Source organism: Misgurnus anguillicaudatus, chromosome 2 (assembly GCF_027580225.2).
Source record: "Misgurnus anguillicaudatus chromosome 2, ASM2758022v2, whole genome shotgun sequence".
NCBI lineage: Eukaryota > Metazoa > Chordata > Actinopteri > Cypriniformes > Cobitidae > Misgurnus > Misgurnus anguillicaudatus.
Window position 1 is genome coordinate 39,790,916 of NC_073338.2, and position 12,003 is coordinate 39,802,918.

General features: G+C 38.4%; 1 protein-coding gene across 1 annotated transcript in view; it reads left to right on the plus strand.

Annotated features, from left to right (window-relative positions):
- epha4b (eph receptor A4b) overlaps positions 1-12,003 on the plus strand; it is a 176,727-nt gene that overhangs the window by 113,542 nt on the left and 51,182 nt on the right. The window contains exon 8 of the mRNA XM_055203154.2: positions 3,050-3,158. Within this exon, the coding sequence (XP_055059129.2) occupies positions 3,050-3,158 (109 nt within the window). The remainder of the gene's footprint in view (positions 1-3,049; positions 3,159-12,003) is intronic.

The window sequence follows — 12,003 nt, forward strand, 5'->3', positions numbered from 1 at the left end:
AAATGCATGAATCTGCCAAATGCATAAATATATTAATTAAGAGTTTCGTTGCAAAATGAGATATATCCATTTTTTAACATTTTTGTCAAAACATGTTTATTATTATGTTATCATGTTATTATTTTGTTTTATGGTGCTACTTAGCTGTTTTTTTGTAAGTTATGAAGGTTTAAATCAAAACAAACCTACTGCAGTTGAATTGATATTAATTGGAATGCACAACCAAAAAAGGAGATTTATGAACAATTAAAAAAACGGATTTATCTTGTTTTGCAACGAAACTCTTCAAATATACATTCCTTATGGCTTGCAGTTGAATCTGCTCCCAGACATTGAGTTGTGGGTACAGTATACGTGCATTGTTCGAGTCCTGCCTGCAACAGTTACAGATCCTATTATCTTCATAGCATTGAAAATGTCATATAAGGCAACATTATATTTACAAAAAATCCATGTTGTTGTTTGGGTATGTTCGACCCTGCCTCCCCGAGTTTCGATATCTTGCTGTACAGGGCGCAGTGCATAACTGAGATTGTTGAATGGTGTTGAGTGGAATTCTAAATCAATTCCTGTAGCTGGAGATATTCATTTTCCTGAAGGAGGCGGTTACTCATGCGTTGCCGGGCTTGATAAATGATGTATTTGTTTTGAGTAATGAGTCGATTGCGGCAGCATAAAATCCATACGCTCACCATGAAACTTTCAGACCGAGCCTGTTATTCCCTCTGTTAACATACCTATTTGGATGGCATGCGTAAATTAGAAAATTGACTCGCACCTTCGTCTGTGTATTTAGAGGCAAAATACAGCTGTTTCTGACAGAAGCATGCAAAGTGGATTTAAGGGACCTAAAGGCACTTTGGTAACACTTTACTTGAAGTGGTGTTTATAAGACTGATATGACACCTTCATAATAATGACATGACACGTGCTATGAACATAAAGGAAATTTTATGCACATTTATGACAACTGTCATTAAGTGTCATTCGCTTAATTATGTCATTTTTAATGCAAAGATGAGATTGTTTGAGTTGTCTTTGTTATGACAACTTGACATAAACAAGACAACTTTTTAGGCATCATAATTTAGGCGCTGCCACTGAAAATGCTCGGTGTCCTCTGTTCTTACGCCTAGATTGTGGAACATCGAGAAGCATCTGATTGGACGACCTCAATGATCTAGCCTGAGTATGGATGGACATGTAGCATGTAGTCATTAAGTGTTAATACTAATTGTTAATAAACAGACACGTCCAATAAATATATTTCGCTTTATGTACAGTATGTGCACAATACATAAAAACTAACAGAGGGTTTGGAAATTTTCTGACATCAAATTAACGTTTTTTGCAGCGATATGGACCAAAAGCTGCATGGCTTAACCTACCATTGTACCGTTTTCATAAAATTTTAGGTGAATCAGTCTCCAAATACAACAAAATTTTATAAAATTTTCTTCGTCGCGGTCTTCTTCGTCGCGGTCTTCTTCGTTGTCTTCGTCGCGGTCTTCTTCAGCGTGGTCGTCTTTGGCACGGTCGAATTCGGCACGGTCGTCTTTGGCGCGGTCGTCTTCGGCGCGGTCGTCTTCGGCACGGTCGTCTTCGACGCGGTCGGTTTCGGCGTCTTCAGCACAGCCTTCTTTGTCGTCTTTGGCGCATTTTTTTTGTCTTCTTTGCGTTTTTTTCGTCTTCTTCGTCGCAATCTTCTTCATGGTCTCCATCGCGTTTTTTTTTTTTGTCGTCTTCGTTGCGATCTTCTTCGTGGTCTCCGTCAGGGTCTTCTTCGTCGTCTTTGTCGGGATGTTCTTTGTCGTCGTGGTCGTCTTCTTCGTCATCGTCGTGGTCGTCATCGTGGTCTTCTTTGTCGTCGTGGTCTTCTTCATTGTGTTCTTCTCGTCGTTGTCTTCTTCGTATTCATTGTCTTCATCGTCTTCGCCGTCGTCTTCTTCGTATTCGTTGTCGTGTTCTTCTTCGTTGTCCTCTTCGTCTTCTTCGTGTTCTTCGTCTTCTTTTTTAATGACAAATTATATTTGTACCACTGTAGTTGAGGTCAAGAAAAATATTCATGACGCTGTTGTAAAACTACTTGACAGAGTATTAACACTTAATGACATTTTAATGACAAGTTTAATTTTTATCACCAGTATAAAGTGGTCAGACGCAATTATACTGGCCTCATGACAGCCAATGTCAAAACCAACCACATGGCAGTTTATTGTAATGTTAACCAATAAAGCTAGGTAGTTTCTTAATGTTGATAATTTATCTGTTATGTCATGTTTATGACAGATTTAGGACAAGTTATGTTGTCTTGGTAATGTCAAGTTGTCATGACAAGTTAGGATGTATTGGTTTATGTCAAGATGTCATAAAGACATCTCAAACAATGTCATCTTTGCATTAAAAATGACATAATTGAGCGAATGACAGTTACCATATACATGCATAAAACTCCTTCATGTTCATGAAACATCATGTCATGATTATGAAGATGTCATGTCAGTCTCATGAACACCCCTTCAAGTAAAGTGTTACCGGCAATTTTTATAACTCAAACATACTTATTAAACTGGGACTATAAACATTTTCTTAATTTTGTGAGTACTGTTGTGTCTGGCTCGCCCTATTTTAACATTTACAATGTAATGCTCCCTCGCGTGTAAGTGGCTTTGGATAAAAGTGTCTGCTAACTGATATCAACTGATATGTTTCCTTCGTGAAAACTGCATCACATTAGAGTTTAAGAGTTAGTCAAGAAAGTTGAAATTAATGGTAAGTTCAAGTTGAATAACTTATAAATTCAAGTGCAACAAGAAATTCTGACAATGTGGGTTCCCTGGGAATCAAACCCCAAATCTTTGTGTTACTAACACAGTGCTTTACCAACTGAGCTACAGGAACACAAATATTAACATATTTAAGGGAAAGTAAAATCAAAGGGACCTTTTTTGCAATTATTACTGCTTTTACTTGTACGGTAATGCTGTTTTGGGTCAATCTTAAAGGGAAAAACAAGGGTTAAAGTTTCTGTCTGTCACTTTCTTCTCAGATATTCTGGCTATTGGAGACCCTAACCAGTCCACCATCCTTGCAGTATCCATAGCGGGTGGCATTGTGCTTCTTATCTTCCTGGTGGCATGTTTTGTAGTCAGCGGAAGGTAAGAATAAGCTTTTCTTTACTTTTTTTAATTTTACCATCATTTGACCTTTTCATCAGTCCTCCACCATCCTGCCCAAGCGTGTACTGTACTGGATCCAAGGGCTGGTTGTTACAAAGTGGAATAAAACTTTTTTAATTTGTTAGATATGAGAGCTGCAAATGAATATCCAAGAAGTGGAATCCTGAATTAGATAACAGGTCAGAGATATTCAACAACATCTGAAGCAGAGAAGATGGTGCAGCCAGCCGAATGAGACTTACTGAGCCTACAAATTAATGCTGATAATAAATTTACTCTGACTGAATTAAATAGCGCTTTTGTTCTCAAACAAAGCCCTTCTGAAGTCTCTAAAAACATTAGTATTGATCGGAGGTGATTGCCTATCACGCTGAGTGCCCTATTCAGTATTGACTGGAATAGACCTAATCAACCTCGCATTGGCCAACTGAGAGCGAAACACACACACACAAACGTAATGTATTCCTTTGCAACAAATAATTCATCACAACCACTCGACTATAAACCAAAACAATAAAAATATAACCATGTCTGTGCTGGGTGTAACCGCATTTTAATCAGCTAAGAAGCTGGGGTTTTATCATTACAAAAGCTGTCCAGTACTTTAACTGCGGTGCTAACCAGGTTTTACCCACAAGCCATTGCGGCTTGGTGAATTACCCATTAGAGCTCTCTCGTTTTCAGTGAAAGCTGGAAGGGCTGAATGCGGTCAGAAGACAGGACCATTGATTGGTGCTTATGTGATATAAAAACAGCCAGGTGAAAAAAGGTGCATGTGTGCGCACGTGGGTGTTTGTGAGCGAGAATTGTGCTATAAAAAAGACAGTGATGGACGGAAAATGATACAATGAGAACACGAAGAAGAACAGCTGTCAGCGAGACAGGAGATAGGACTTTCCCAATGGGAGAAAAGCATCTGAGAAAGAGTGGATTTGGATTATAGTGATGATCGTAGAGATGAACTCAAAATAAAATTTTGGGACGGTTTTATGGACAGGGTTTAGATTAATCCAGGACTAGTCCTTAGTTATAATAGGACATTTGAGTTGTAAACAAACCTTACAAAAAACAATACTGGTGTGCATCTTGAGACAAAACAATGACACTGATATACACTCGCCTAAAGGATTATTAGGAACACATGTCCAATTTCTCATTAATGGAATTATCTAATCAACCAATCACATGGCAGTTGCTTCAATGCATTTAGGGGTGTGATCCTGGTCAAGACAATCTCCTGAACTCCAGATTGAATGTCAGAATGGGAAAGAAATGTGATTTAAGCAATTTTGAGGGTGGCATGCTTGTTGGTGCCAGATGGGCCAGTCTGAGTATTTCAAAATCTGCTCAGTTACTGGGATTTTCACGCACAACCATTTCTAGGGTTTACAAAGAATGGTGTGAAAGGGGAAAAACATCCAGTATGCGGCAGTCCTGTGGGTGAAAATGCCTTGTTGATGCTAGAGGTCAGAGGAAAATGGGCCGACTGATTCAAGCTGATAGAAGAGCAACTTTGACTAAAATAATCACTCGCTACAACCGAGGTATGCAGCAAAGCATTTGTGAAGTCACAACACGCACAACATTGAGGCGGATGGGATACAACAGCAGAAGAACCCACCAGGTTCCACTCATCTCCACTACAAATAGAAATAAGAGGCTACAATTTGCACAAGCTCACCAAAATTGGACAGTTAAAGACTGGAAAAATGTTGCCTGGTCTGATGAGTCTTAATTTTTGTTGAGACATTCAGATGGTAGAGTCAGAATTTGGCGTAAACAGAATGAGAACATGGATCCATCATGCCTTGTTACCACTGTGCAGGCTGGTGGTGGTGGTGTAATGGTGTAGGGGATGTTTTCTTGGCACACTTTAGGCCACTTAGTGCCAATTGTGCATCGTTTAAATGCCACGGCCTACCTGAGCATTGTTTCTGACCATGTCCATCCCTTTATGACAACCATGTACCTATCTTCTGATGGCTACTTCCAGCATAATAATGCACCATGTCACAAAGCTCGAATCATTTCAAATTGGTTTCTTGAACATGACAATGAGTTCACTGTACTAAAATGGCCCCCACATTTACCAGATCTCAACCCAATAGAGCATCTTTGAGATGTGGTGAAACGGGAGCTTCATGCCCTGGATGTGCATCCCACAAATCTCCATCAACTGCAAGATGCTATCCTATCAATATGGGCCAACATTTTTAAAGAATGCTTTCATCACCTTGTTAAATTAATGCCACGTAGAATTAAGGCAGTTCTGAAGCGTAAGGGGGTCAAACACAGTATTAGTATGGTGTTCCTAATAATCCTTTAGGTGAGTGTATGTTAAGATATGTCAGTACAAGGTGTTTTAAAATTAAGGTGTTTTGAAATTAAGGCATCTCAAACATGCATTTTAGTCTGACACTAGGATAAACCCTGTCTGGGAAACTGCCTATAAAAATGTAGTCCAACACCACTTAGTAAGCAGCATGATGTGTGTGACTTGTTTTGGGTTGGATATTTGTGGTACAGTGTTTCTGAGGTAAACCACTCACTGTAACAAGAGTTTGTACTTATTCATTTAGCTGACAGTTTGTAATAACTTATAGGATAATTGAACAAGCATTTTGTGATTCATGAAAGTGGAATGGACTGAATGCCCTTTCATCAATGTCTGTAGCATGCACATGTTAAACTTTTCCTGCGCTGATACTTCTGTTTATAAATCGAACATCTTGGCATGTCTGGTATTTTTGTTTGTGCATATTTTCGTTGGAAAGTGTGGTAACCTGTGAACGTTGTGTAGGCAGGTTTCAAATTAGACAAGCAATAACAGCTTGGTTTCTTGACTCTGGATTTAAAGGTTTTAAATATGACTGTGTGCAATGAGTTTGAGTACAAATTAGCAATAGCAGTGTTCAGAATGATTGCAAATAATGTGTAGCAGTCAAGTATCCAATTCAACCTTTGTTGTTCAGCCCAGTGTGAGTTTTTAGTTTTAACAACAGTATTAAAAGATTTGCTTTATTTAAATACCGTGAAAGTGTTTGAAAAATACATATTTTTAACTGAACGCTGTTTATTGCAATGCATATAAGCACTGCTTTTGCTCAGTGATATCATAAATTGTGAAGTTTAGAACTTACAAAGCAGATACGCTGATTATTTCTTCAGCTGCGGGCTGAAAACAGCTGTCCGACATACAATAGAAAGATTTTACAGGCTAAAATATAAACCATCTCTCAGAGGGAAGTCAGGTCTCGGTAAACCTTTTCCGGGCATGTATTGTCCTTGAGGAGAACTGCTGGCTCACATTCAAACACTGAACAGGGTTTCTTCTGTGCCTTCCGTGACATTTTATGCAGTTCAGGTTTTCAGGAGATGGGAACGAACGACATAATCATTTCACTGCACTTCACATCTTGATCTATGCAAATCCCACTTGACCTTTGGAGGTCAGTTTGGCTTTTCTTACTGTCAAGAGTCTGGTTGCCAGGTTGCATCATCTTTCTCTCCGGTTCCCTATAGCACATTTGTGAGGATTACACACACACACACACAGAAAGAAAGAAAGACAACTTGCATGCAGAGCAGTGGTACATTGTGGCTTCAAAGCTTTAAAGCTCAGAATCTTAAAGTACCAGAGTGACTGGTTTGGCCTGCTAGATTCTCTGAACACAAAAGCTCACATGCGCACCCCCACCTTCTGCATCTGCATTATTCTGCCTGTTTTACTATATTATTATTTTCTATCTCTATTCCCCATGCCCCTCTTCTACTTCTGTTTCCTCTCTGTCTGAGAGTTTTGAGAACGAGCAACGATTTTAGAGTCTACAGCACATTTTAGGGATTTTTTCTAAACTTCACCTGTCTCACAGAGATAATGCATTATTTAGAGACTTTAACATCAGCTTTGCCTAAATAAGACTCACACAGTAGCCTATAATAAGAAAAATGTACTGTATTGACTCAATGCCCTGTTTAACATGAAGATAATTAACTGCATTTGTCTCCTTAGTAGAAATAGGCTGCTGTGATTAGCAAACCATAAAAATACAGAATTTAATCGGCTTTACAATTAAATTCTCAATAATAAAACTATCACTTCACTGGTTTTACAGCCTATTCTCCTTTTTCTGTGTTTTATGTTATGAAGAGTGATTAATAGAAATATGCTATAGCTGTAGTTAAAGTTCGGGAGGCTTCAGCTACATATTTGTAGGGCTAGCCGATATAGACGTTATATAGTTTCAGCTGTAACAACATAAACAAAGTTTATTCCGCAACTTTTTAAACCCGGAAGTATTGCCCTATGGCAAGCGGCTGCATGTCCGTGTCTGTTTTAAAGATCGCTCTGAATGGGATCTCTATGAAAAGTCCGTCACAAAAATGAAATTATCTCTGCTTTTTGCTCAAAATGTGGTGTTTTTGCAGAAACTTACTCATATTCAAAAGCTGATTACAAAAGAACTACTTTTTGTTTGAAAGCAGAGGGTCTGTTCTTTCATTTGATATATTGTATGTTTATATATTTAAAGAAGAACATTTTCTGGAAGGCATTAAACTTTTGTGAAAATCATGAAAAACGCTGGCGCTGGCTGGCAACTTTTAAAAAAAATGCTGGCGGTGAAAGAGTTCAAATGTGTACTATTATGTATACAATGTTAACTACAAACCAGCTGCCAAACCTCCCTTCACATAGCGTTAAATAAACAGAAACCGGAAGTAAAGTTCTGACCAGATGCGTAACCGCGACAACACACATGCCTCCGATTAAACCGTCTATACTGTTTCATCGGACGCACGCGCATTGTTGTGGTTATGCACTTGAACAAAATTTGTCAAAAAAAAAAAGAAATTCTAAAGATGAGGGGAGCATGGATCACAATTTTGTGTAGAGGTTTGACAGCAAATTTTACAGTTTTGTCCACGTTTCTTGAGCATCGCTGCTGCAGTAGACTTAAATGAAGCTAGCGGTGCCTCTATTAGCGTATTTTCTCCTTCGCTTGCCGCGCTAAATGGTCCGCGTCACACACGCATACACATACACACACACCCCAACACGTGATGTGGAACTGTGAGGTTGGCAACAGATTTGCATACTTCGAGTTGATTGGACAAGTACTCTCACTTAAACACACGCAGAGCTTATTCAGAACCATACATTAGCGGTTTTATGCGTTGTTTTTTTTACCAAACTATTTTAGAAATGCGTGGTCAAATCAAACACGGTGCACCGTGGCACACGTGCGTCCCGAACCGTGGGAGGATAACGGTACAATTCGATTCTTTACCCTGAACCGTTACACCCTTAGTGGAAATCCATTAGAAGTTGCATTTTATCCACAAAAGCCGCTTGATTATGTTGATGTTGCTTAAACAGTCTATATCGAGTTTTGGTAATATATCAGTATTTTCTCCCAACGGGATATGGGATGCACTTTAAAAAGTGAAAGTTGGAACTACTTAAATAAATTACTTAAATTGGTAGCACTTAAAAAATAAGTGAGACAATTTAAGGTAAAAAATAAAAAGTAAAAAAATACTTAAATTGATAACAACCAAAATATGTAAGCTTTATCAACTTAAAATTTTCAGTTAAAGTGAAAAAGTTTTTCAAGTTAATTTAAGTTAAACTTAAAGCAACACTAAAGAGTTTTTGCTCTTTGCTCCCCCTACAGGTTAGAAGCAGAATTGTCCATTACCACTGTCGTAAATAATTTAGCCTACTGCAGCAAAGCTGGCTCTGGTTGGATTGTAGGTCTGCCGTAAAGCAAGTTTTTGAAGTTTTCACTCGAACTACAGGTCCGCGACCCGGCGGTTGGAAACTTCTTTATTGCGGTTTTGGCTGATAGAGGGCTGCAAAGCGAAGGTGAAAGTGCCATTCACCCTGTTTCGAGTGGATGAACGACTGAAACTTTTTTGGAAACTTTATTTTAAGGTAAAAAAAATCTTTAGTGTTGCTTTAATTTTTTGTTTAAGTTAATATCGGTATAGTCTGATATGACCCCCTTCTCTCAACAGAAGCTCCACCAGAAATATACACTGAGGTCAGACGTAAGCTTTCCAACCAGCTCGCATATTGTGCAGCTGTATATTGTCAAACAGGGAGAAAACCCAGCTTTGAATTTTATTTTCAACATGCTGTTGATTTTGACATCTTACATGAAGCTTTGACTTGCATGGACATCTCTTTCAATTTGTAGAAACAGCCAAGATATGTAACGTATACCGCAATTCATACTAAAATTATGAAATTATGAAATTCAGCCAGTATCCCCTAGCCCAGCTCAAATGCAACTGAACCACAAATCCTTTAACTTTGCTAACATTTTGGCTTACCGACATACAGTTTGACTTCATTGCATGTGTTGCCAAAACCTGTGCAAAAACCTAATACTAGCTCCCCTTTCTTCATCTTTCCTGATCCATCCCATGTACAGACTGTCAAGTGCAGCATCTGTATAATGTAAAAAATAAATGCTATATTTGGGAGAATGGTGTTTCACATAATGTCTGAGCCATGGTTTAAGGCAGTGGTTCTGAAACTTTTTAGAGGTCCCCCCCTTTGTGTAGGCTGCATACCTTCACGTCCCCCCAAAGAAAATTCATGACATAAATTATATCAAATTGACAATTTTATTTAAACATTAAACATATTAAATGATACAGTGTAGTGCTCTTGGTTGTCCGATTACACATAATTCATGGTAAAGTCATTTTTTTACTTTACCCAAGTGGGTCCGCCCCCCAGTATGGAAACCAGGTTATAGGTTGGTACTAGGTATTCTTGAGTTCAAAGATCGGTTCTCCTAACCTGAACTGACCTAAATCACTTCCTACCTGAACGCAACGTGCATAAATACATTTTTAAAAAGAAAAAACAAACAGACCCGAGACACACCTGATAATATGAAGTCTGAAGTGCTGAAGTGTCAATCACTCGACTGTCGGTCATTATGTGAAAACGCATTTATTTTTAATAACAGGAGACCCGAGACCACTAATATTAGACCTGACCTGTGTCCGAGGGATGCGTCAAAGTTTTATACCCATTCAAGTTTTGGGTCAGACCTTGGGTTTTTGGATCCAAGTGGACCCATGACCTCTAGTACACCAGACTAATGCTGCGTACACACCAAACGTAAAGCATCGGATTCCTTGCTCTAGATCAGTGCTTCCCAATCCTGGTCCTCGAGCACCCCCTCCCAGAAAGTTTCAGATGTCTCCTTATTTAACATAGCTGATTTAACTCATCAGCTTCTTAGGGAGACGCGTTTACCATTTTGGAAAGAGGCTGATAAGTTGAATCAGGTGTTTTAAATAAGGAGACATCTAAAACTTTCTGGGAGGGGGTGCCCGAGGACCAGGATTGGGAAGCACTGCTCTAGATTACTCGCGGGATTTAACTGTGTGTCATGCAAATTTTTTGTTTGAGTTTAATATTTTCTGCAATATTGCGTGTTTTCGCGGCAATTGCACCGCCCAATTCACATCATTCCCATCGCCCCAGTTTGCATCTATTCACATCTTTGCATTAACTTTTTGTTATTTACTCGCGCAAATTGTTTTAATTTGTGTTTAGTGCGCACGCAGCATAGTGCTGGAAACACATCATAAATCCATCCTCACCTGTTCCCTGTTTACGTCTAGTATCAATAGAATGGCAAAATAAATAAATAATACTATTTTAATTTGCTTTTTTAGTACACAAGGGACTTACATTGGCAGAATACAGAATATCTGTGCAATTATATATAGACAACAGGTAAAAATGGCACATGCTACAGCAAGCAGATGGTGTTCAGTCATCAAATTCTGCCTGTTTTAGTCCGTTTCCCTACGAAGCAATTAAATTAGCAGACAGGCAAGCAGGTGCTAACCACTAAGAAACTCCTGCAAGCTTAGTTTGTGGACCTGCAGAACATCACTGCTGCCTTTATCATTGCCAGACAATTATTTTTGTTTTCAACTCATGAGAAAGTTGGAAAATCTATTTAACTCCCACGTCCAACTCGCTCTATTCTGTGGGATTATCTCTTTTAAGCCATATCCTCAGTGGAGCGCCTAATTATTTGGCGTGCACACCCCACATGCCAATATTTCTCTCTTAATTGCATTTTTTAATGTTTTTAGCTGCTGGGAAATCAAATTCATCATTTTTTAAAGATTTATTAACAACATCTACAGCTGTTTAAATAAATCATTTAACATCATTTTTTAATATTAAACCTAGTTACACTCTGAAAAATGTAACCTTGGGGTGTTTTAATATGACAACATTTATATTTTAACATTTCAAATAACACCCTCATATGTAGTTTGTAATAGGTCAGACCAGTGAAAATATATGGAGTAGTGTGCCAAGCATTTCCTGTGTATTTAAACCCCAGTATCCCATACCACCACCTTTTTACTGCTTATTAAGATGTATAAGAGCAATGGCGTATGCATCTTATGCCACATTTTAATATATCTATATAATCATAGATGAAATACACAGGAAGACTTTCAAATCGAGCTAATTAGAAAGAATAAGTAGCTCTTTGTTTGTGATATGTTATCAGCATCTGCTATGCCTTGGGCTATTCTTAAAACCTAATGACAACAACAAAGCAATCTCCACACACACAAACTGTTAGTCACATTAATTTCCGTACTAAATTTCTTCGGCTTAGAGAACATAATACTCTTTACCATGTTTTCTGTCATTTTCATGCTCTTGTTATGTCACACGTGCATCGTTCAAAATGGATTTCAGCACAAAATGTTCAGTTTTACCTCTAGTATGTCTTTAGATGGTAATGTTTATAAGTGACATCTTTGATTG